Source organism: Anomaloglossus baeobatrachus, chromosome 6, assembly GCF_048569485.1.
Source record: "Anomaloglossus baeobatrachus isolate aAnoBae1 chromosome 6, aAnoBae1.hap1, whole genome shotgun sequence".
Taxonomy (NCBI): Eukaryota; Metazoa; Chordata; class Amphibia; order Anura; family Aromobatidae; genus Anomaloglossus; species Anomaloglossus baeobatrachus.
The window spans coordinates 422,977,941-423,005,013 of NC_134358.1; the positions used below are offsets into that span (position 1 = coordinate 422,977,941).

Genomic DNA, 27,073 nt, shown 5'->3' on the forward strand with positions numbered 1-27,073 from the left:
CCCCCCTGCCACCTGGGAAATTATCTGCAAGACTTTCTGCAAACAGCAGAACTTCCCCCTCCTCCAGCCAGCAAGCTAGAGAAAGTTAACACTGTGTGTGCAGGATCCTTGCTCCTTGAACATAAATACTGTAAATGTCCTGGGAACCTTCCCTGCAGCGTCTTTTCTCCCTTTGTCTGGGAAACCAGTCAGGGGGGATCTCACCTTAAAACACTGCTTTCCAAGCAGTGAAAATAGCAGAGTCAGCTTGCTGTGTCGGTGTCATATTCAACTCAGAGCCTGCAGAGAGGGGTTGAAAATTTGGGTTATAAGGCACAGGCCTTTACCCTGGGCTTTGGAAAATCGGTGTCTATGGAACCCGTCGTCCAGCCCAGGATCCAGCGTCGCGGGAGGGGGTACGTGTAGGCAACACTTCACGTTCCCGCCCGTTGATGGTAGTGGGAGATCGGTCCCAAAAGGAAACCGTCGCCCTCAAAAAATAACAAACCTTGAAAGGAAGTGCCTCCTACAGACACTAAGCTAAAACTGAGCTTGCCTGGCCCGGCCAGGGGGTGTATACTGCAGAGGAGGAGCTATGCTTTTGCATCTACTTAGTGTCCTCCTATGGATAGGCAGCATAACACCCATGGTCCTGTGTCCCCCAATGAGGCGTTAGAGAAAATGAACCAGCACTATGTGTAACGATCAGCGATTTCACAGCAGGGGCCAGGTCGCTGCTTAGTGTCACACACAGCAAGATCGCTGATGAGGTCACTGCTACGTCACAAAACCTGTGACTCAGCAGCGATCTCGCTATGTGAGAAGTACCCCTTAAGCTGGGTTTACACACTGCAACATCTCAAACGACATCGTTGTAACGTCACCGGTTTTGTGACGCAATAGCGATGTTGTTTGCGATGTTGCAGTGTGTGAATCACATCAGCGACCTGGCCCCTGCTGTGAAGTTGCTGATCGCTACAAATCGTTCAGGACCATTCCTAGGTCCTTTGTTTCCCGCTGTGCAGCAAGCATCGCTACAAAGTTTCAGTGTGTGAAAGACTTTGCAGCGACTTTGTTAGCAACTTCCCTTTCAAAAAGCTGCTTATCAACGCCCCCAACAACCAGCTAGGTCGCTCTGCAGGTCCGGATCGCTGTTGCGTTGTTGGCCAGGTTTGCCTGTTTGACAGCTCACCAGCGACTCACCAGAGACTTAGGGAGGTCGCTGTTACGTCACAAAACCGGTGACGTTACAGCGATGTCCTTTGCGATGTTGCAGTGTGTAAACCCAGCTTTAAGCTGGTGTCACACATAACGACGACGAAAACGACGTCGCTGCTACGTCACCATTTTCTGTGACGTTGCAGCGACGTCCCGTCGCTGTCGCTGTGTGTGACATCCAGCAACGTCCTGGCCCCTGCTGTGAGGTTGCCGGTCGTTGCTGAATGTCCAGCTTCATTTTTTGGTCGTCACTCTCCCGCTGTGACACACACATCGCTGTGTGTGACAGCGAGAGAGCGACGAAATGAAGCGATCAGGAGCCGGCACTGGCAGCTGCGGTAAGCTGTAACCAGCGTAAACATCGGGTAACCAAGGGAAGACCTTTCCCTGGTTACCCGATGTTTACGCTGGTTACCAGCCTCCGCTCTTGCTGCCAGTGCCGGCTCCTGCACTGTGACATGTGGCTGCAGTATGCATCGGGTAATTAACCCGATGTATACTGTAGCAAGGAGAGCAAGGAGCCAGCGCTAAGCAGTGCGCGCGGCTCCTTGCTCTCTGCACTGTGACATGTAGCTGTAGCACACATCGGGTTAATTAACCCGATGTGTACTGTACCTAGGAGAGCAAGGAGCCAGCGCTAAGCGCGGCTCCCTGCTCTCTGCACATGTAGCACAGCGACGTTATGATCGCTGCTTCTGCTGTGTTTGACAGCTAAGCAGCGATCATAACAGCGACTTACAAGGTCGCTGTTAAGTCACCGAAAATGGTGACGTAACAGCGACGTCGTTGTCGCTGTCGCTTAGTGTGACACCAGCTTTAGTCTAAAGGTAAGAAATACAACAAAGTGGTGTAGAATGCATCCATTGTGACAACGTTACCTTGTTCTTAATCAGCTTTGCTCTCTGTGCAAATTGAAGAGTTGATAAGGTTTCCCCAAAACTCTTGGATCCAGGGTGAACATTTGCAATAATAAAGGTTTTTGCATTGCCTCCAAGTGAATCCTGTTAAATACATAGAAAAGTAGATTAAAATATCTGCATAAAACTATTTCAAAATTAAATAATATTGTTCTATATATTGCTATGGGTTAAAACAATTTATGCCCTTAAGTTGAGAAAACATACCCGTAGCAAGAAAGTAAGCTTGGAGTCTCTGTAGCAGATATGCCTTTGTCTCCCATTAGCCACATCGACCAAAGCAGTTATCACTTGTCCCAGGCAACTCAGAGATCGGTTTATGCTTCCAGCTTCCTATAGAAAAGAAGGATAGAAGGACAAAGATCATCTAAAGCGGGCTCTACACGCTACAATATATCTTACAAGATGTCGGTGGGGTCACGTAGTAAGTGACGCACATCCGGCATAGTTAGTGACGTAGTTGCGTGTGACACCTACGTGCGACCCGGATTGTTCGCAAAAACGTTGAGCGCATACATGTCGTTCATTTTCTAAATATTGTTCGTCTTGTTGAACGAAACCGGTATATTGTAACGTTTGACACCCTACCAACGTCGAGCCTCAACGTCCTTATATACGTCATATGCGACGCGGGCGTGTCTCTCCACACCATGCCTCACGCCCACCGCTATGACTGGTGGTACCAACTGCGTAACGAATTGTCCTTCGTGCTTTATAAGGCATACGCAACTCGTGTAATGTTAATATTTTATCCCTGTCTGCGATCTAGTAGATCTAACGAGATATTGATCAATGTGGCATCGTATAGAATATGCACGTGTGACAGCTCAGAGATGACCTATGTACGATCTCTGCAGATCGTATATACGACCTGGGCGTGTCGCATCGCATACGAGATCGCATATGAAATTGTAGCGTGTAAAGCAGCCTTTAGACATCCCCCAATAACATTACTTCATGTGTTACAGCATAAAATGTGACTCTTGTTTCTGAACCACACGTATGAACAATTAGTCAGACTTTATGGTGTGTTGTTACACTACCGCACGATGGACTCTACAGTAGAATAGGATAGGTCTACGATACCTACCGCTCACATAAGCAAACATGTTTGCAGTTTTGAGGTCGTCAGCATCACTCACCCCTGTAATGTGGAAGTGAGAGGGACTATGTTTCCCCCCTGCAAGTCACTTGAGGGAATTTTTTAAACTTGTTTTTTTTTTTTGGACACAAGAAAAAAAACAAGTAAACCATGCACAAAACAGCATCCATTCTTTGTTGTTCACTTAATTGCACATTTGACGGTAGGTCTTTAGAAACTGAAGAAGGTTGTTGTTACGGGGGGACCGGCAGATTAGGACCAGGGGGTATATATCCTAATCGCCAGTCGGGGCCCACCGTGCTCCAGATGACAAAGGAGCTGCTGGCACCTGAGGGTTAGGCGGAGACTATAGAGCTGGATGGCTCTGAGATAACCCAGGAACTCTGGGAACCGGTCATGTGTGTTGGGACACGTCAGACCGGACGACAACCCGATTAGCGTTTTGGTGCACCTAGCGCTACACCAACCACGTGTGCAGGAAACACGTCAGGCCGGGTGGTAACCAGGTAGCGTTGACCGGAAGACCGCTACGAAAGCGCCCTGTCGGCCACGTGTGTAGGACACGTCAGACCGAGCGGTCCTCCGATTAGCGTTTCTGGCCACCTCTCGACTGGCCACGTGTGTGTAGGACACGTCAGGCCAGATGAGTACACCAGTAGCGTTGACCAGGAAGCCGAGGAGGATAAGGAACACCCTGTTAACTCCACAGGGGTCCTGGGGTACGCTGTCCGTGCGCGTAGGGGGCACAACCGGACAGGTGGCGCAGCAGGTGCGTTGTCTGTGTGCGTAGGAGGCACAATCGGACAGGTGGCGCAGCAGGTGCGTTGTCTGTGTGCGTAGGGGGCACAATCGGACAGGAAGCACAGCAGCCGCAGCCCAGTTAACGCCACTGGGCTGCTATAGCAAGACTGGAACGGCAGGAGGGAAGCACGGCGCCTGACCCTGATGTGCCGAGCCACGAATCTTGGCGTGACAGGCACCGTTCGCCTAACCCTACCTACCGCTTCCCAACATAGGCTTATGCCGCAATGAGGCTCTAACATGGAGGTGTGCTCTGACTGAGCAAAAGTGAAGACTGCGCACCTCCATGTTGTCTCCAGCCCCTTTTATAACCTGGGTCCGCCCCAAACCCAGGGTGGAACCACCAAGGTCCAATAGCAGAGTGCCATGTCATCAGTGACGTCACATGCGACCTATCCGGAACCGCCACGTCATTGATGACCTCATGGCAGCCATGCCCCAAACACTTCACCAGTCATCGTCTGACGACCAATACTGAGGTGACAGATCATAGGGGCGGGCCTCTGCGAGCCAGTTCGGAGTTGCCACGTCATCAGGACACCTGACAACCTCTGCCCTATCAGGGCCTGCCACCTCACGGACATGCTCAGTGAGGTCCTTACCGGACCTAGCCTCTGGTGCACTAAGTGCCTGAGCATGCCCAGTAGCCTGAGCAACAGGCTCAGAAAGCAGACTATCAGTTTGAGCATGCTCAGTAGGCACATCCCAGCAATTAGACACAGCACGAAGTCCAAGTACCTGTGCAAAGAGGCTGTTAGGGTTAATTGTGGGAGCATGCTCAGTAGCCTGAACTGAGGACTTAGTCTCAGACATAACACAATCAGGCTGAGCATGCTCACTAGGCAAAACACCGGGCTTAAACTCTGGCTGGGGTAAATCGGCGCACGCATGCGCACTAGCCGCCTCTCCACACTTAGACGTGGCGGAAGGAACCGCCAACTGGACGACCCGAGGCACGGCCAAGAACGGCAGCCGGCGCCTGGGCGCAACAGGAACCGCAGCAGGCTGCTTGCGGCTATGGCGGCGCCGGTTCGTAACAGTTGTGATATATAGATTAGCCCTGGATTTCTGCTGCGAATTCCGTGGCAAATAAACATCAGACTTTTCTGGTGTAAAAATCTTCTGAGTTAATGTGTCAAAATGGGAGATTAACTTAAAAGGACAATACTACATCAGTCCATTGAATTTAAAGGCAACCTGTCAGGTGCAATATGCACCCAGAACCAAGAGCAGTTCTGGGTGCGCATTAGTGATTCCTGCCTAACTGTCCCTGTATACACTAGCATAGATAAACAGATCCTTTGACAAAGTATTTCTAAAGTTTGTTTCTTATATACTAATGAGCGCAGACACTAGTCGCAAGAGCGTTACTTCTCTTGGCTAGTCGGCCCACATAGCAGGTTAGTACGCTCCTGTAGGTGTACTAACATGCTAATGAATGTGCAGTGACGCCGCTCATACCTCACTGTTGATGGCGGCTGGCAGAGGATGGATGCGCATGATCCGTAGTCCCTGGGACTTCCGATCATGCGCACTAAACTTATGCCAGGAGTAAGCTTCCTAGCTTCAGTGAGGTGTGGTGCGCATGATCGGAAGTACCGGAGACTCTGGATCATGCGTGGTGCGCATTCATCCTCCGCCGGCCACCATCAAAAGTGAGGTATGTGCGGCGTCTACAGGGGCGTGCTAACATGTTATGTGAGCCGACTAGCCAAGGGAACCAACGCCCTTTCGACTAGTCACTGGCATATCATATAATAAACGATCTTTAGAAATACTTTTTCTAAGGATCTGTTTATTTCTGCTAGTGTATATAGGGACAGTTAGGCTGAGGCTATATGGGAAATAGTGCGAGTGCTCGCATGACACTCGGCTCACGCTAGCAGCACAGCGGGAGCAGAGTATCATTCGACTGTGGTCCGATCCTGCGATCAGACCACAGCTGCGGAGGTGAGGGCCGGCGCTGCGGAGGGGAGGGATTTATCTCCCCATCTCTTCACTTGCCGACTGATACGACCACTGTAATGAGAGTACAATGCGAGGTTTCTCTCGCCCCCATAGACTTGAATGGGTGCGAGTGAAACAGGATCGCAATCCACCCGCAGCATGCTGCGACTGTTTGCCCGGTTCAATTAGGGCTGAGAAAAAAAAACAAAACCCCAGAGTGAAATGAGATTTTTTTTTATCGCATTCCACTCGCTCCGTATTACTTGCCGTGTGTGCTGACCCTTAGGCAGGGATTATAGATACGCACCAGAACTGCTCGTACTGCTTGGTGCATATTGCACCTGACAGGATCACTTTAATTTACTTTCTTTGGAAAAGAGGACACTATTGATTTCAATGGGATTCAGTTGTGATAAATAGGAAAAACATTCCATGAAAGCTTTCTACTCAGATACAAATGACAGATGTTAATATGACAACATGTGTGATGGATTGGGATAGATGAGCTTTATTACAGTAAATGTAATTGTAAGATGGACTGTGACAACACTAACTCAATGCTGGGAAGACGGTGAGTCCACAATACTGAGAAAGCATATATTCCTGCAGCCACTTGCCGATAACTTCCATTTTTTAAATTTTTATTCATTAAGCTGTTCTAGTAAGTAAAAAAAAAAAAAAAATGGATGCCAACCTTAAGTCTGACTCCTCCTGTATGTGTGTCTTTTTGCCGCTCTGATCCTGCAAGATCTACAAGATTGAGTTGTGAAGATCTAATATTAACAATCTCATTGATTTTCTCCATTGATTCAATGGTGACTGTGAACACAGCATGGGATCGTGAGGACTCCCGATTCATTGAAGTTGAAGCCACGCGTCTGTTTCTCCACCCGGTAGAAAGTACCTTGGAAAAAAAAAAAATAAATAATAAAATCCCTCCTTCTGGAATTAGCATATAGTAAAAAAAAAAAAATTACCCTTTGTGGGGTGAAAACCAGTTCATAGGTTCTGTTATGAATCGCGCTGTTCAAAGAATGACAATTTTAAGGCATTACATTTACTAGTATTGGTCGGTCACCAAACTCGGGAAGGGCATGGCCTACACTGTACAATGTAAGAGTTTTGGGCAGGTGTGTATAAGATACTGCAAAGTAAGAATGATATGCTGCCCAATGCACGGACAGCATGTATCAGGCACTGGCTATATGATTAAAGCCAGGTATGTGACTCTGAAATGCTGCAATGTTTCAGAGGAAACCTATTTAAATGCCGGCACTGAGTGGCACATAAGACTAGTCAGATAAGAGGGTCCCCGCAGCTCATCTACGCCTGCCAGTTACAGAGAGGTCTCTCTACATGAGCAAATCGGGAGAAACCTGTAAATCCAGGACAGTGAATGGGGAGAAGCCACTGGGGATCCGCCTGTCTGACTAGTCTTACATGCAGTTCAGTCCCTGGTGGCTCTTAACCCCTTCAGCCCCCAGCCTATTTTGACCTTACTGACCTCGACATTTTGTGCAATTCTGACCAGTGTCCCTTTATGAGGTTAGAACTCTGGATCGCTTAAACGGATCCCGGCGATTCTGACATTGTTTTTTTGTGACATATTATACTTCATGAAAGTGGTAGATTTAGGCCGATATTTTTTGCGTTCATTTTTGAAAATTTCGGAAATTTGGCGAAAATTTAGAAAATTGCGCAATTTTCAAAAGTTCAAATTGTATGCCCGTAAATCTGAGTAATATGTCACACAAAATGGTTACTAAATAAAATTTCCCACATGTCTACTTTACACCAGCGCAATTTTCAAAACAAATTTTTTTTTTGTTAGGAAGTTAGAAGGGGTCAAAGTTCATCAGCAATTTCTCATTTTTCCAACAAAATTTACAAAAAACTTTTTTTTAGGGACCACAGCACATTTGAAGCGACTTTGAGAGGCCGAGGTCCGTAAATAATTGGAGCTAATTTTCCATTCAAATTGTTAGCAGACACCATGTCGCGTATGGAGAGCCCCTGTGTGCCTACACATTGGTGCTCCCCCAAACGTGACCCCCATTTTGGAAACTAGACCTCCCAAGGAACTTATCTAGATGCATAGTGAGTACTTTGAACCTCCAGGTGCTTCACAAATTGATCCGTAAAAATGAAAAAGTACTTTTTTTTTTCACAAATTTTCTTTTAGCCTCAATTTTTTTCATTTTCACATGGGCAACAGGATAAAATGGATCCTAAAATTTGTTGGGGGCAATTTCTCCTGAGTACATAGATACCTCATATGTGGTCATAAACCACTGTTTGGGTGCACGGCAGGGCTCGGAAGGCAAGGAGCGCTATCTGACTTTTTGAATGGAAAATTAGCTCCAAAAGTCAAATAGCGCTCCTTGCCTTCCGAGCCTTGCCATGCACCCACACACTTTATTTCCACCACATATGAGGTATCTGTGTACTCAGGAGAAATTGCACAATAACTTTTATGGTGTAATTTTTCTTGATACCCTTGTGAAATGCTACATTTTATGGCTAAAGTAACATTTTTGTGTAAAAAAAAAAAAAGTAAATTTTCATTTTTTCCTTCCACATTGCTTTGATTCTTGTGAAGCACCTAAAGGGGTAATAAACTTCTTGGATGTGGTTTTGAGCAGTGTGAGGGGTGCAGTTTTTAGAATGGGGTCACTTTCTTTGTCGCTCCATTGGGAGACCCAGACAATTGGGTGTATAGCTTCTGCCTCCGGAGGCCACACAAAGTATTACACTTTAAAAAGTGTAACCCCTCCCCTCTGCCTATACACCCTCCCGTGGCTCACGGGCTCCTCAGTTTTGGTGCAAAAGCAGGAAGGAGGAAACTTATAAATGGTCTAAGGTAAATTCAATCCGAAGGATGTTCGGAGAACTGAAAACCATGAACCAAAGGAACAATTCAACATGAACAACATGTGTACACAAAAGAACAAACAGCCCGAAGGGAACAGGGGCGGGTGCTGGGTCTCCCAATAGGAGCTAGAAGAAAAGGAATTTACGGTAAGTAAACAAAATTCCCTTCTTCTTTGTCGCTCCATTGGGAGACCCAGACAATTGGGACGTCCAAAAGCAGTCCCTGGGTGGGTAAAAGAATACCCCGATAAAAAGAGCCGAAAATGGCCCCCTCTTACAGGTGGGCAACCGCCGCCTGAAGGACTCGCCTACCTAGACTGGCATCTGCCGAAGCATAGGTATGCACCTGATAGTGTTTTGTGAAGGTGTGCAGACTAGACCAGGTAGCCGCCTGACACACCTGCTGAGCCGTAGCCCGGTGCCGCAATGCCCAGGACGCACCCACGGCTCTGGTAGAATGGGCTTTCAGCTATGAAGGAATCGGAAGCCCAGAAGAACGGTAGGCTTCAAAAATCGGTTCCTTGATCCACCGAGCCAAGGTTGACCTGGAAGCCTGCGACCCCTTACGCTGGCCGGCGACAAGGACAAAGAGCGCATCAGAACGGCGCAGGGGCGCCGTGCGAGACACGTAGAGCCGGAGTGCTCTCATTAGATCTAAAGAGTGCAAATCCTTTTCACATTGGTGAACTGGATGAGGGCAAAATGAAGGTAAGGAGATATCCTGATTGAGATGAAAAGGGGATACCACCTTAGGGAGGAATTCCGGGACCGGACGCAGAACCACCTTATCCTGGTGAAAAACCAGGAAGGGGGCTTTGCATGACAGCGCTGACACTCTACGGAGCGATGTAACTGCCACTAGAAAAACCACCTTCTGCGAAAGACGTGATAGAGAGACATCCCGCAGCGGCTCGAAAGGTGGTTTCTGAAGAGCCCTTAGAACCCTGTTAAGATCCCAGGGTTCCAGCGGCCGCTTGTAAGGTGGGACTATGAGGCAAACGCCCTGCAGGAACGTGCGGACCTGCGGAAGCCTGGCTAGACGTTTTTGAAAAAACACGGAAAGCGCCGATACTTGTCCCTTGAGAGAGCAGAGAGACAAACCCTTGTCCATTCCGGATTGAAGGAAGGAAAGAAAAGTGGGTAAGGCAAACGGCCAGGGGGTAAAACCCTTATCAGAGCACCAGGATAAGAAGATCCTCCAAGCCCTGTGATAGATCTTGGCGGACGTTGGTTTCCTGGCCTGTCTCATAGTGGCAATGACATCTTGAGATAACCCTGAGGACGCTAGGAGCCAGGACTCAATGGCCACACAGTCAGGTTGAGGGCCGCAGAATTCAGATGGAAAAATGGCCCTTGAGACAGCAAGTCTGGTCGGTCTGGGAGTGCCCACGGTTGACCCACCGTGAGGTGCCACAGATCCGGGTACCACGACCGCCTCGGCCAATCTGGAGCTACGAGGATGGCGCGGCGGCAGTCGGACCTGATCTTGCGTAACACTCTGGTCAGCATTGCCAGAGGAGGAAATACATAAGGCAGTCGAAACTGCGACCAATCCTGAACTAATGCGTCCGCCGCCAGAGCTCTGTGATCCTGAGACCGTGCCATGAATGCCGGGACTTTGTTGTTGTGCCGAGAAGCCATGAGATCGACATTCCCCAGCGGCAACAGATCTCTTGAAACACGTCCGGGTGAAGAGACCATTCCCCTGCGTCCATGCCCTGGCGACTGAGAAAGTCTGCTTCCCAGTTTTCTACGCCCGGGATGTGAACTGCGGAGATGGTGGAGGCTGTGGCCTCCGCCCACAGCAGAATCCGCCGAACTTCTTGGAAGGCTTGACGGCGGCGCATGCCGCCCTGGTGGTTGATGTACGCGACCGCCGTGGCGTTGTCCGACTGTATGCGGATCTGCCTGCCCTCCAGCCACCGATGGAAAGCCAATAGGGCTAGATACACTGCCCTTATCTCCAGAACATTGATCTGAAGGGAGGACTCTGTCGGAGTCCAGGTTCCCTGAGCCCTGTGGTGGAGAAAAACCGCTCCCCACCCTGACAGACTCGCGTCCGTCGTGACCACAGCCCAGGATGGGGGCAGGAAGGATTTTCCCTTCGACAGAGAAGTGGGAAGAAGCCACCACTGAAGAGAGGTTTTGGCTGCCAGAGAAAGAGACGTTCCTGTCTAGGGACGTCGACCTCCTGTCCCATTTGCGGAGAATGTCCCATTGGAGTGGACGCAGATGAAACTGCGCAAAGGGGACTGCCTCCATTGCTGCCACCATCTTCCCCAGGAAGTGCATAAGGCGCCTCAAAGGGTGTGACTGGGCCCGAAGAAGAGAGTGCACCCCTGTCTGCAGCGAACGCTGTTTGTCCAGCGGTAGCTTGACTATCGCTGAGAGAGTATGAAACTCCATCCCGAGGTAAGTCAGTGATTGGGTCGGAGTCAATTTTGACTTTGGGAAATTGATGATCCCCCCGAACCTCTGGAGAGTCTCCAGAGCAACGGTCAGGCTGTGTTGACATGCCACCCGGGAGGGTGCCTTGACTAGGAGATAGTCTAAGTAAGGGATCACCGAGTGGCCCTGAGAGTGTAGGACTGCCACAACGGATGCCATGACCTTGGTGAAGACCCGTGGGGCTGTCGCCAGGCCGAAAGGCAGTGCCACAAACTGAAGGTGTTCGTCCCCGATGGCGAAACGCAGGAAGCGTTGATGCTCTGGTGCGATCGGCACATGGAGATAAGCATCCCTGATGTCGATTGATGCTAGGAAGTCTCCTTGTGACATCGAGGCGATGACCGAGCGGAGAGATTCCATCCGAAACCGTCTGGTTCTCACGTGTCTGTTGAGCAGTTTGAGGTCCAAAACGGGACGGAATGATCCGTCCTTTTTTGGCACCACGAACAAGTTAGAGTAAAAACCGCGACCACGTTCCTGAAGGGGAACGGGGATCACAACTCCTTCTGTCTTCAGAGTGTTCACCGCCTGAAAAAGTGCATCGGTTCACTCGGGGGGCGGAGATGTTCTGAAGAAACGAGTCGGAGGACGAGAGCTGAACTCTATCCTGTAACCGTGAGACAGAATGTCTCTCACCCATCGGTCTTGGACATGTGGCCACCAGGCGTCGCCAAAGCGGGAGAGCCTGCCACCGACCGAGGATGCGGTTTGGGGAGGCCGAAAGTCATGAGGAGGCCGCCTTGGAGACGGTGCCTCCGGCGGTCTTTGGAGGACGTGACTTAGACCGCCATGTATAAGAGTTCCTCTGGCCCTTCTGTGGCCTGTTGGACGAGGAGGATTGGGATCTGGCTGAGGGCCGAAAGGACCGAAACCTCGCTTGAATTTTCCGTTGCTGAGGTCTGTTTGGTTTGGACTGGGGTAAGGACGAGTCCTTTCCCTTGGATTGCTTAATAATTTCATCCAATCGCTCGCCAAACAATCGGTCGCCAGAAAATGGCAAACCGGTTAAGAACTTCTTGGAAGCAGAGTCTGCCTTCCATTCGCGTAGCCACATGGCCCTGCGGACTGCCACCGAATTGGCGGATGCTACCGCTGTACGGCTAGCAGAGTCCAGGACGACATTCATGGCGTAGGATGAAAATACCGACGCCTGAGAAGTCAAAGACGCAACTTGCGGAGCAGAGGTACGTGTGACCGCATTAATCTCAGACAGACAAGCTGAGATAGCTTGGAGTGCCCACACGGCTGCAAAGGCCGGGGCAAAAGACGCGCCTGTGGCTTCATAGATGGATTTCATTAGGAGCTCTATCTGCCTGTCAGTGGCATCCTTGAGCGATGAACCGTCTGCCACTGATACTACGGATCTAGCTGCTAGTCTAGAGACTGGAGGATCCACCTTGGGACATTGAGCCCAACCCTTAACTACGTCAGAGGGGAAGGGGTAACGTGTGTCATTAAGGCGCTTAGTAAAGCGCTTGTCCGGAAAAGCTCTGTGCTTCTGGACAGCATCTCTGAAGTTAGAGTGATCGAAAAAAGCACTCCGTGTACGTTTGGGAAACCTAAACTGGTGTTTCTCCTGCTGTGAAGCCGACTCCTCTATAGGTGGAGTTGGGGGGAGAAAGATCTAGCACCTGGTTGATGGACGCTATAAGGTCATTTACTATGGCGTCCCCTTCAGGTGTATCAAGATTGAGAGCAACGTCAGGGTCAGAGCCCTGGGCTGCGACCTCCGCTTCATCCTCCAGAGAGTCCTCAAGCTGAGACCCCGAACAGCGTGATGAAGTCGGGGAAGATTCCCAGCGAGCCCGCTTAGCCGGTCTGGGAATGCGGTCCGTGCCGGAGTCCTCCACGTGATACCTAGGGGCCACCCCGGGAGCACGCTGCGGCGCAGACCGAGAGGGGCCTGGGGGCGATGATCCCGCAGTGCCCGGGGCCTGTGTAAGGACCGGTCTGGACTGCAAAGCTTCTAGTATCTTAGCAGACCATTTGTCCATAGACAGAGTTTCTCAGCTAAAACTGCAAACTCTGTCCCTGCCACCTGGACAGGGGAAGCCGGCAGTTCTACCTGAGCCGAGGGTCCCACCAGTGCCTGAGGCTCCGGCTGAGCTAGTGCCACAGGGCCCGAGCATTGCTCACAGTGAGGGTAGGTGAAACCTGCAGGTAGCATAGCCGCACAAGAGGTACAGGTTGCAAAATAACCCTGTGTCTTGGCACCCTTGCTCCTTGTGAACGACATGCTGTTGTCTCCTAGGAGAGTGATCACTGAGGGTATATAGCCAAAAGCAAAACAATGCGGCCGAACAGAGAAAATTATATATATATATATATATATATATATATATATATATATATATATATATATATATATATATATATATATATATATATATATATATATATATATATATATATATATATATATACACACACTTCGGCACCCTAGGGGGACCAGCACCGGGTGACCGGTGTGGCTTAGCGACCGCCCAAAGCAGTGTGTGTCCACCAGATTCCCTGCCTTGGGTCTCCCAGAGCTGCAGAGCTCGTTCCAGAAGTCCTCCACCGGCAGAATGTGTTTAAAACATGGCTGCCGGCGCTCTCAGGGGAGGAGGGAGCTGTGGGCAGCGACTAATAAAGTGCGGGAATCTGGTGCCCCACAGTGAATAGTGAGGGGGGAGGAGGACACCTAAAGTGTGCTCCAGCCCTCACTGCCGACGTCAGGTCGACCGTCCCGCCCTTACCCCTGGACTGGCAGGCCCGGGGGCGGGAGTTATGGCACTAGGCCGCATGAAGCCGGTGACTAAATTTAATACCGCGGCCGGCAAACAGGCGCGGTCGGTGCGGTAGTCCCGGTCGTCATAAAAATACAGCAGCCGCTGCAGCGTCTGAGACCAAAGCGCTCCATGCACCGTCCCCAAGGGGACACAGAGTACCTTTAGATGCAGGGCCCTGTCCCTGATGATACCAAGTCTCCTGTCCGTCAGATTCCCACAGGGGCTGCAGAGGGAGCCCGGTCCCAGTGAATGGATGACCGGTTAGGATCCCACTTCTCCCAGAGCCTCTAAGGGATGGGGAAGGAAAACGGCATGTGGCTCCAGCCTTTGTACCCGCAATGGGTACCTCAACCTTAGCAGCACCGCCGACTTAGTGGGGTGAGAAGGGAGCATGCCGGGGGCCCTGTGGGGGCCCTCTTTTCTTCCATCCGATACAATCAGCAGCTGCTGCTGACTAAAATGGGAGCTCGAGTGAATGTGTGCCTCCTTCAACACAAAGCATAAAACTGAGGAGCCCGTGAGCCACGGGAGGGTGTATTAGGCAGAGGGGAGGGGTTACACTTTTTAAAGTGTAATACTTTGTGTGGCCTCCGGAGGCAGAAGCTATACACCCAATTGTCTGGGTCTCCCAATGGAGCGACAAAGAAAGTGACCCCATTCTAAAAACTGCACCCCTCACACTGCTCAAAACCACATCCAAGAAGTTTATTACCCCTTTAGGTGCTTCACAAGAATCAAAGCAATGTGGAAGGAAAAAATGAAAATTTACTTTTTTTTTTTTTACACAAAAATGTTACTTTAGCCATAAAATGTAGCATTTCACAAGGGTATCAAGAAAAATTACACCATAAAAGTTATTGTGCAATTTCTCCTGAGTACACAGATACCTCATATGTGGTGGAAATAAAGTGTGTGGGTGCATGGCAAGGCTCGGAAGGCAAGGAGCGCTATTTGACTTTTGGAGCTAATTTTCCATTCAAAAAGTCAGATAGCGCTCCTTGCCTTCCGAGCCCTGCCGTGCACCCAAACAGTGGTTTATGACCACATATGAGGTATCTATGTACTCAGGAGAAATTGCCCCCAACAAATTTTAGGATCCATTTTATCCTGTTGCCCATGTGAAAATGAAAAAAATTGAGGCTAAAAGAAAATTTGTGAAAAAAAAAAGTACTTTTTCATTTTTACGGATCAATTTGTGAAGCACCTGGAGGTTCAAAGTACTCACTATGCATCTAGATAAGTTCCTTGGGAGGTCTAGTTTCCAAAATGGGGGTCACGTTTGGGGGAGCACCAATGTGTAGGCACACAGGGGCTCTCCATACGCGACATGGTGTCTGCTAACAATTTGAATGGAAAATTAGCTCCAATTATTTACGGACACCATGTGGCGTATGGAGAATATGTAGTGTATGTCAGGTTGGTGTGTGTGTGTAGTGTAGTATACATCAGGTTGGTGTGTGTGGTGTTTACCACACACACACACACACACACACATCAACCTGACGTACACTACACCCCACACCAAACTAACACACTACACCCCACGCCAACCTGACTCAGGCTATGTGCGCACGTGTGCGCTCTGCACCGCACCTAAAGGGTGCGCTTCAGAGCGCAGCTGAAAAGCTCCGTTCTGAAGCGCATGGTGCCGGCAGAGAACGTGCGCTCTGCATGCAACTCCTGCCATAGACAGAGCAGGGGCTGCCGGCAAAGTGCACGGAAGAAGTGACATGTCACTTCTTAGAACGCACGCTTCGGGCAGCAGCCGAAGCGCTGCGCTCTAAGACGCCACGTGCGCACGGCCCCTGCACAATCTCCATAGATTATGCAGGGGACGCAGGACGCATGCAGTTACGCTGCGCTACAAAGCGCAGCGTAACTGCATGTAATTACGCAACGTGCGCACATAGCCTGAGTGTATGTTAGGTTGGTGTGTGGTGCATGTCAGGATGGTGTGTGTGGTGTATACTACACCACACATACCAACCTGACGTACACCACCACACACACATCAACCTGACCTACACTACACTACATACCAACCTGACGTAGTGTATGTCAAGTTGGTATGTGGTGTAGTGTAGGTCAGGTTGATGTGTGTGGGTGTGGTTTAGTATACGTCAGGTTGGTATGTGTGGTATAGTATACACCACACACACCATCCTGACATGCACCACACACCAACCTAACATACACAAAGTAAAATTGGTGTGCAGTGTGGTATAGGGTAGTGTACCTCAGGTTGGTGTGTGTCAGGTTGATGATACACACACACAACACACACACACCAACCTGACGTACACTACCACACCGCATACCAACCTGACGTAGTGTACTTCAGGTTAGTGTGGTGTAATGTACTTCAGTTTGGTGTGTGTGGTTTAGTGCACTAGCGCTAGGTTGGGGGTTACTCACACTTTACTGTGGGTCTTCCTCCATGGCCTCCGGCTTCTTCTCCTCCCGGCCTCCGGCTTCTTCTCCTCCCGCGGCGTCAAGTCTGTGTCACTGGAGGAGGAAGAGTGGGAGAAATAGAGAAAAGTGGGACCCTCTACCTCACCACCAGCTACGGAGGGACGAGCAGGACATTTGTGTGCGCGTGTGCAAAAAAACCCCAAACCCTAAACTTTATTTTAGTGTGCGTGTGTATGTGTGTTTGGTGAAACTTTCTACTGCAGGAGCGCAGATCGCAGAAGCGCAGGTGGGGCGCAGATCGCAGGTGGGGCGCAGATCGCAGGTGGGGCGCAGATCGCAGGTGGGGCGCAGATTGCAGGGGCACAGATCGCAGGGGCGCATGGGGGTCCGGGTGATCAGCCCCCTGCTGCCCAGTGATCAGCCCCCTGCTGCCCAGTGATCAGCCCCCTGCTGCCCAGTGATCAGCCCCCTGCTGCCCAGTGATCAGCCCCCTGCTGCCCAGTGATCACCAGGGCGGGGGATTGATCACTGGCAGCTGCATCAGTCACTCACACCAGCTGGGTGTCAGAAGCAGGACACCGGCGGAGAGCGATCACAGGAAGCGGAGGTCGGGGAAGGCAGTGGAGGTCAGTGCGGGTAGAATCGGACGGCGGGGGGAGCGGAGGTCGGGGTGGGAACGGAAGACAGCGGGGGGGGGGGGGGGAAGAGACCGAAGACAGCAGAGGGGAGCGCGGAACAGCACAGAAGGGAGGGGGAAGACAGCACAGACACTAAGGGAAAGACAGCAAAGAGGGGAGAAAAAAAAACAACTTACCGGATGGTGATCGGTGGCGGCAGATCGCTGTGGCAGCGGCAGCAGGTGACCCTCCTCTTCAGCGTCGCAGTCCACGGTCAGGACGAAGCTGAAGGGGAGGGCACCCACCGGTCAGATCGCTCCTCCACATCTGATTGGAGGGATAGCATCACATGGACGCTACCTCCAATCAGATGGGGGGGGGGGGCATTACACGGAGCTCTCCCTGCTCCAGCCAATGGCTGATGATATTGCATCATCAGTCATAGCTGGATTGTAATATTTCACCAAGTTTGGTGAAATATTACAATCGTTCTGATTGAATGTGAAAGTGACACTTTCAACAGCCAATCAGAGCAATCGTAGCCACGGGGGGGGGGGGGGGGGGCGCAAAGCCACCCCCCCTGGGTTCAACTACAAGTCCTTATGTACCTGCAGAGCTGGTGACATTTCAGTAAACCCGGTCACCAGCGCTGCAGGAATGGAAACCCGCCATGACGCATACGGTGCGTCAAAGGTCGGGAAGGCACAAGGTCTCATGACGCATATGGTGCGAAAAAGGTCGGGAAGGGGTTAAACTATGACGCAAACACTTTCAGACCTACCTGGCTGAATCATACAGCCAGTGCCTGATACATGCTTCTGATGGATTAGAAAGTATGCATCAGCTGTCCAGTTCCTTTAAATGACATTGGCTGTCTGTTTGGGATCATTGTCTTCTAGCAGAATAAATTTGGAACCAATCAGACGCCTCCCTGGTGGTACTGAATGATGGATAAGTACCTGCCTGAACAAATCCCCAACTCAATTTGCTGAAATGCAGACCCAAACTTGCAAGGAGCCTTCACCGTGCTTCACTGTTTCTTGCAGACAATGTATTGTACTGCACCTCAGGCCTTCACAAAGCGTACTGACTTCTATTAAAGCCAAATATTTCTCATTTTGATTCATCAGTCCAGAGCACCTGCTGCCATTTTTCTGCACCCCAGTTTTTATGTTTGTGTGCATACTTAAAGGGAACAAACCACCAGGGTTTTTCTATATGAAGTAAAGGCAGTGCCATACTGGCACTAGGATGCTGCATCCAAGTATAGCCTTTGTTGAAAGATCAGATGCTTGGCTGCTGAAATATCTCTAATCAAATTTGTAGTCGAATCAAATAATTCATTACACTTTGATTGACGGAAGCAATGGGGGCGGGCCTTTGTAGGTCGGGTCTTCGGTATATATTCTTCCTCTTGCGTCTTATATTGCACGCCAACAGCAGCAATGGCAGAGTGGTGCGATATTTAATTAAAGAAAAGGGGGCATGCAATACAAGACGCAGGAGGAGGAATCTACACCGAGGACCTGACCCACAAAGGCCCTCACTCTATGCACACAAAGTGCAGGGCATTTCTGCAACTGTGATTAAAGATAGTTGAGCGAGTACCTAACTATTTGCACTCGCTATACTCATAACAAATACTGTCTAATACTCGCATAGTCATTCCAAATAGCGTGTGTAATGCAAGTCAATGGGGAATATTCACAATGTAACAAGTAACCCGAATTCCGCACTATTTGCTACTCGCACGAACAGTACGGTATTCAGGTTACTTGTTACTTTGCGAGTTTTCCCATTGACTTGCATTGCACACGCTATTCGGAATGAATACGTGAGTATTAGACAGCACTCATGAGTATAGCGAGTAAGAATAGTTAGGTACTCGCTCAACTCCATCTTTAATCACAGTTGCAGAAATGCAGTGCACTTTGATGTGTGCATTGGGGGAGGGCCTTTGTGGGTCAGGTCCTCGGAGTTTATTCCTCCTCCTGTATCTTGTATTGCATGCCCCCTTTTCTTTATTTAAATATCGCGCCACTCCGCCATTGCTGCTGTACTCTCTCAACTCTAATTAAAGATATTTCAGCAACCAAGAATCTGATCTTTTAACAAAATATATGCCTGGATTCAGCATCCTAGTGACACTATGGCACTGCCTTTACTTCATATGGCAAAATCCTAGTGGTTAGTTCCCTTTAAGTCTCTTGCCTTGTTTCCATGTCAAAAGTGTACTTTTTTTGTAGCAATATTTTCATGGAGACCACTCCTGGCCAGGCGTCTCTGAAAAAGCAGATGGGTGTAGGTTGGTTGCACTGGTTGCTGCTAGTTCTGAGCTGTTGTCACTGCTGGACATCTAAGATTTAGAAGGGAAGCAAGTATGATGTGTCTCATCTGCTGCATTAACTTTCCTTCCCTGACCATTGAATTTATGGTCCTCAATGCTGAAAACCTTTTTCTGTCCTCAAAAATGAGAAATCCAGGAAGATACTTGTCAGGTACAAAATACAATACCATCAGGGCAGCATCTGATTGGCTCCAAATGTAGTTAGAAGAAGGACATTGACCCTAAACACATCATACAGGATAACAGGGAGTTCTAGAAGTGATGATATGGCTTCACAGAGCCCGGATCCAAACATCATCAAGTCTGTCTGGGATTATATAAAGAGACAGGTTTATTTGAACAAGGTGATCTGTGGTTATTTCACCAAATATTTGGCACAACCTCCCTGATGAGCCCCTTTATAAACTATGTCTAGAAGAATTGAAGCTTTGATGTTTTTGTGAAGGAAAAGGGTTGTCATAATGATTTAGTTTGGATTTCCCTTTTTTATCACTTCACAAAATGAATAAAATAATATTAACACTTCTTACATTGCAGCAATTTTTCTACACCACTTTTTACACCTTTGCGCAGTACTGTATACAACAAATTATTTAAGGGTTTTTATTGGGCAAAAGCTGTAAAAAGAAAAAAAAAATGTAATATTTATGTACAGCATTACCAAAATCAAGGTTCAAACTGCAAATCTGCTGCAGAAATACAAGCTTACATTCAGGTTTTTTTTTTTTTACTGTGGATTGTCGATCATTTTCAAAACCCACTTCACAACTCTGAATAGTCTACCTATTCATTTCAATGAGAAATCCACACCACTTTGGAAAGCAAGCGTTTTATGTTTTTTGTTTCCAAAGAAAAAGCACTAGTCATGACTTTGGCAAGAATTCCTCGTGGAATCAACTCGAAATTTGCCAAGTCAGTAGAGTGCAAAGAAATAAAAATGCTACAGCCTGAAATATTAGTCATTCAGCCTAGCTGGTGGCCCTCAGTGACTACATGTTTTGCATTAATCTGTATAATGAGGGTTTGGCTTTTTTTTGTTGTTTTTTAACTACTACACAACCTTTGACGTACATGTACGTCAAAGGTTGTGTCACTGACCGATGGGGCTGGCTGAGCCCACATCTTTCCCAGATGATGGCTAATTTAATCAGCCATCATGTACCTTTATCAGCTGTGCTCTGCTCCACCCATGGCTGTTAACCTGCTAAATGCTGCTGTCAAACTCTGCTATACACAGCACAAGCAATTGGATCATTGCAACTTCAAGTCCATTAACCCCTTCACGACCATGGACAGATATATCCGTCATGGAGCGTGTCCCGTTAAGCCCCGCCCCCTGCCGTTTTCAACAGCTGACATGTGTGCCTGCATGTTACGAGTGGAATCGCATTCCACCCGTAACATTAACCCCTTACATCTTGCTGCCAAAGTCTGGCAGTGAGATGTATATACGTGCAGTGAAGATTTTCACTTACCGCCGCCCCCACCGGAAGTCACGTGAGTGATCACGTGACTTTCGGTGGTTGCCATGGCAGCACAGGGTCATTTGATGACTCCTGCAGCTATGAGGTTTCACTTTCGTTTTCACCCGGTCCGGAGGCCAGGGAAGCAGGAAGTGACTGTATCTGCTGTTTACAGCTGTATAGCTGTGATCAGCAGATAGATAAGAGCGATCGGATTGCTGATCGCTATAGCCCCCTAGGGGGACTAGTAAAATAAAAAATAAAAAAAAAAACACACAAAAAAAAAAAACAACCTAAAAAGTTTATATCACCCCCCTTTCCCACCATTGAAAATTAAAGGGTTAAAAAATAAATAAATATACACATATTTGGTATCGCCGCGTTCAGAAATGCCCGATCAAAATATAAAATCAATTAATCTGATTGGTAAACGGCGTAGTGGCAAAAAAATTCCAAACGCCAAAATTACGTTTTTTGGTCGCCGCAAGTTTTACGCAAAATGCAACAGGTGATCAAAACGTAGCATCTGCGCAAAAATGGTACCATTAGAAACGTCAGCTCGAGACAAAAAATAAGCCGTCACTGAGCCATAGATCCCAAAAAATTAAAACTCTACGGGTTTCGGAAAATGTCGCAAAACGTACACCACTTTTATTGGACAAGCTTGTGAATTTTTTTTAACCCCTTAGATACAAGTAAACCTATACATGTTTGCTGTCTACAAACTCGCACCGACCTCAGGCATCATACCCACACATCAGTTTTACCATATAGTGAACACCGTGAATAAAACATCTCAAAAACTATTGTGCCATCACACTTTTTTTGCAGTTTTTCCACACTTGGAATTTTTTTGCTGTTTTTCAGTACACCACATGGTAAAACCATTCATTTAAAAGTACAACTTGTCCCGCAAAAAGCAAGCCCTCATATGGCGAGATTGACGGAAAAATTAAAAAAAGTTACGGCTCTCGGAAGAAGGGGAGCAAAAAACAAACGCAAAAGCGGAAAGTGCCCCGGGGCAGAAGGAGTTAAAGGGGACTGACAGAACCAGTAAAGTTATAAAAAAATAAATAAATAAATTTAAAAATATATGTAAAAAAGAAAAAAAAAGAAGGGAATTTTGTTACTTACCGTAAATTCCTTTTCTTCTAGCTCTTATTGGGAGACCCAGACGATTGGGGTATAGCTACTGCCCTCTGGAGGCCACACAAAGCACTACATTAAAAGTGCAAGGCCCCTCCCCCTCTGGCTATACCCCCCCCGTGGTATCACGGGTTCTCCAGTTTTAGTGCCAAAGCAAGAAGGAGGAAGCCAATAACTGGTTTAAACAAATTAACTCCGAATAACATCGGAGAACTGAAAAACCGTTCAACATGAACAACATGTGTACCCGCAAACAACAAAAAAACATCCCGAAGGACAACAGGGCGGGTGCTGGGTCTCCCAATAAGAGCTAGAAGAAAAGGAATTTACGGTAAGTAACAAAATTCCCTTCTTCTTCAGCGCTCTATTGGGAGACCCAGACGATTGGGACGTCCAAAAGCTGTCCCTGGGTGGGTAAAGAAATACCTCATGTTAGAGCTGCAAAACAGCCCTCCCCTACGGGGGTGTCACTGCCGCCTGCAGGACTCTTCTACCTAAGCTGGCATCCGCCGAAGCATAGGTATGCACCTGATAATGCTTGGTGAAAGTGTGCAGACTGGACCAGGTAGCTGCCTGGCACACCTGTTGAGCCGAAGCCTGGTGACGTAATGCCCAGGACGCACCCACGGCTCTGGTTGAGTGGGCTTTTAGCCCTGAAGGAACCGGAAGCCCCGCAGAACGGTAGGCCTCTAGAATTGGTTCTTTGATCCATCGAGCCAGGGTGGCTTTAGAAGCCTGCAACCCCTTGCGCGGACCAGCGACAAGGACAAAAAGCGCATCGGCACGGCGCATGGGCGCCGTGCGGGAAATGTGGATTCTGAGTGCTCTCACCAGATCTAGCAAACGTAAGTCCTTTTCATACCGGTGAACCGGATGAGGACAAAACGAAGGCAAGGATATATCCTGATTAAGATGAAAAGAGGATACGACCTTAGGGAGAAACTCCGGAATAGGGCGCAGCACTACCTTGTCCTGGTGGAACACCAGGAAGGGAGCCTTGGATGACAGAGCTGCCAGCTCAGACACTCGCCGAAGCGATGTGATCGCAACAAGAAACGCCACTTTCTGTGACAGCCGAGAAAAGGAAACTTCCTTCAGAGGCTCGAAGGGCGGCTTCTGGAGAGCAACTAGTACCCTGTTCAGATCCCATGGATCTAACGGCCGCTTGTACGGGGGCACAATATGACAGACCCCCTGCAGGAACGTGCGCACCTTAGAAAGACGTGCTAGACGCTTCTGAAAAAACACGGATAGTGCCGAAACTTGCCCTTTAAGGGAGCTGAGCGACAAGCCCTTTTCTAACCCCGATTGCAGGAAGGAAAGAAACTTGGGCAATGCAAATGGCCAGGGAGACACTCCCTGAGCAGAGCACCAGGATAAGAAAATCTTCCACGTTCTGTGGTAGATCTTAGCCGAATTCGACTTTCTAGCTTGTCTCATTGTGGCAACGACTCCTTGAGATAATCCTGCAGATGCTAGGATCCAGGACTCAATGGCCACACAGTCAGGTTCAGGGCCGCAGAATTCTGATGGAAAAACGGCCCTTGGGACAGTAAGTCTGGTCGGTCTGGCAGTGACCACGGTCGACCGATCGTGAGATGCCACAGATCCGGATACCACGACCTCCTCGGCCAGTCTGGAGCGACGAGTATGATGCGGCTGCACTCGGATCTGATCTTGCGTAGCACTCTGGGCAAGAGCGCCAGAGGCGGAAACACGTATGGGAGCTGAAACTGCGACCAATCTTGAACCAAGGCGTCTGCCGCCAGAGCTCTTTGATCGCGCGACCTCGCCATGAATGCCGGGACCTTGTTGTTGTGCCGGGATGCCATTAGGTCGACGTCCGGCGCTCCCCAGCGGCGACAGATTTCCTGAAACACGTCCGGGTGAAGGGACCATTCCCCTGCGTCCATGCCCTGGCGACTGAGGAAGTCTGCTTCCCAGTTTTCTACGCCTGGGATGTGAACCGCGGATATGGTGGATGCTCTGTCCTCCACCCACATTAGAATGCGCCGGACTTCCTGGAAGGCTTGCCGACTGCGCGTCCCTCCTTGGTGGTTGATGTATGCCACCGCTGTGGAGTTGTCCGATTGGATTCGGATCTGCTTTCCTTCCAGCCACTGTTGGAAGGCCAGTAGAGCAAGATACACTGCTCTGATCCCCAGAACATTGATCTGAAGGGTGGACTCCTGCGGAGTCCACGTCCCCTGAGCCCTGTGGTGGAGAAATACTGCTCCCCACCCTGACAGACTCGCATCTGTCGTGACTACTGCCCAGGATGGGGGCAGGAAGGATCTTCCCTGAGACAATGAGGTGGGAAGGAGCCACCATTGTAGGGAGTCCTTGGCCGTCTGGGAAAGCGAGACTTTCCTGTCCAGGGACGTTGACTTCCCGTCCCATTGGCGGAGAATGTCCCATTGAAGTGGGCGCAGATGAAACTGCGCAAAGGGAACTGCTTCCATGGCTGCCACCATCTTCCCTAGGAAATGCATGAGGCGCCGCAAGGGATGCAACTGGCCCTGCAGAAGAGATTGCACCCCTGTCTGTAGTGACCGCTGCTTGTTCAGCGGAAGCTTCACTATCGCTGCTAGAGTATGAAACTCCATGCCAAGATACGTTAGTGATTGAGTCGGTGATAGGATCGACTTTGGAAAGTTGATGATCCATCCGAAAGACTGTAGGGTCTCCAGCGTAGCATTCAGGCTGTGCTGACATGCCTCTTGAGAGGGAGCTTTGACCAATAAATCGTCTAGGTAAGGGATCACCGAGTGTCCCTGAGAGTGCAAGACTGCTACCACCGCCGCCATGACCTTGGTGAAGACCCGTGGGGCTGTTGCCAGACCAAATGGCAGAGCTACGAACTGAAAATGGTCGTCTCCTATCACAAAACGTAGAAAACGTTGATGTTCTGTAGCAATTGGCACGTGGAGATAAGCATCCTTGATGTCTATTGAGGCAAGGAAGTCTCCTCTGGACATTGAGGCAATGACAGAACGCAGGGTTTCCATCCGGAACTTCCTGGCGTGCACATGTTTGTTGAGCCGTTTTAGGTCCAGAACAGGACGGAACGAGCCGTCCTTTTTTGGAACCACAAAGAGATTGGAGTAAAACCCTTGCCCTTGTTCCTGAGGAGGGACTGGGATCACCACTCCTTCCGCTCTTAGGGAGCCCACCGCCTGCAGCAGAGCATCTGCTCGGTCTGGATGTGGGAAGGTTCTGAAGAACCGAGCTGGAGGACGAGAATTGAACTTGATTCTGTACCCGCGAGACAAAATGTCCGTCACCCACCGGTCTTTGACCTGTGACATCCAAATGCCGGAAAAGCGGGAGAGCCTGCCCCCGACCGGCGATGCGGAGGGAGGGGGCTGGAAGTCATGAGGTAGCCGCTTTGGAAGCGGTACCTCCATTTGCTTTCTTGGGGCGCGTGTGAGCCCGCCACGAATCTGAGTTTCTTTGCGTCCTCTGAGTCCCTTTGGACGAGGTAAATGGTGTCTTGCCCGAACCTCGAAAGGACTGAAACCTCTGCTGCCACTTTTTCTGCTGAGGTTTGGTTGTTCTGGGTTGTGGTAAAGAGGAGTCTTTACCCTAAGGGTATGTGCGCACGTTGCTTTTTACCTGCTTTTTACCTGCTTTTTTGCTGCTTTTTCTTCTGCGCTGTTTAATGCCAAAATGGATGTGTTCTTCTATTCAAGCAAAGTCTATGGGAATTTGGGTTTCTTGTTCACACTATGTTGTTCAAAATGCTGCCTTTTTGAGGCAGAACTTTGGTCAAAAACTCAGCTTTTCAAAGAAGCAACATGTCAATTGATTTTGCCATTTGGGTTTTGCACTGCAAAGCTGAGTTTTTGACCAAAGTTCTGCCACAAAAAGGCAGCATTTTGAACAACATAGTGTGAACAAGAAACCCAAATTCCCATAGACTTTGCTTGAATAGAAGAACACATCCATTTTGGCATTAAACAGCGCAGAAGAAAAAGCAGCAAAAAAGCAGGTAAAAAGCAGGTAAAAAGCAACGTGTGCACATACCCTTAGACTGCTTAATGATATCAGCCAATGGCTCGCCAAACAGTCTATCTCTAGATAAAGGCAAACTGGTTAAACATTTTTTGGAACCAGCATCTGCTTTCCAGTCCTTTAACCACAAGGCTCTGCGCAAAACTACCGAATTGGCGGACGCCATTGAGGTGCGACTGGTAGATTCTAGGACCGCATTGATAGCGTAAGACGCAAACGCCGACATCTGCGTGGTAAGGTGCGCCACTTGCGGCACTGCTGGATGTATGATAGCATCCACTTTTGCTAAGCCAGCTGAAATAGCCTGGAGTGCCCATACGGCTGCGAATGCCGGAGCAAACGACGCGCCGATAGCTTCATAGACAGATTTTAACCAAAGGTCCATCTGTCTGTCATTGGCATCTTTAAGTGAAGCGCCATCCTCCACTGCAACTATGGACCTAGCTGCGAGTTTGGAAATCGGGGGGTCTACCTTTGGACACTGTGTCCAGCGCTTGACCACCTCAGGGGGGAAAGGGAAACGCGTATCTTTAGATCGTTTAGAGAAACGCCTTTCTGGGTGAGCGTCGTGCTTCTGGATTGATTCTCTGAAGTCAGCGTGATCCAACAAAGCACTCAATTTACGCTTGGGATAAAGGAAACGAAACTTCTCCTGCTCCGCAGCCGCCTCTTCTGCTGAAGGGGCTGGGGGAGAAATATCCAACAGCCTATTGATGGCTGAGATAAGGTCGTTTACCATGGCATCCCCATCAGGGGTATCCAGGTTGAGAGGGGTTCCAGGAATGGATTCCTGATCACTCTCATCAGACACATCACAGGGAGACTGATTGCGCTGAGACCCTGAGCAGTGTGATGACGTCGAGGGTCTTTCCCAGCGAGCTCGCTTAGGGTGGCTGGGGCTATCATCTGAGTCATAATCCTCGGCCTGTGAAGCCGGGGACCCCCCTGTGGGCTGGATTAATTCCAAGTGAGGGGGACCTGAGGACAGAGGCCTCGCCGTGCCCAAAGACTGAGCCCCAT

At 49.3% G+C, this 27,073-nt stretch overlaps 1 protein-coding gene across 1 annotated transcript in view; it reads right to left on the reverse strand.

The window, feature by feature from the left end:
• Nucleotides 1-27,073, reverse strand: part of KIF15 (kinesin family member 15) — a 263,264-nt gene that overhangs the window by 191,994 nt on the left and 44,197 nt on the right. Inside the window, exons 8-10 of the mRNA XM_075315169.1 lie at nt 6,659-6,868; nt 2,322-2,447; nt 2,076-2,198 (exon numbers count right to left, since the gene is read on the reverse strand). Of these exons, the coding sequence (XP_075171284.1) occupies nt 2,076-2,198; nt 2,322-2,447; nt 6,659-6,868 (459 nt within the window). The remainder of the gene's footprint in view (nt 1-2,075; nt 2,199-2,321; nt 2,448-6,658; nt 6,869-27,073) is intronic.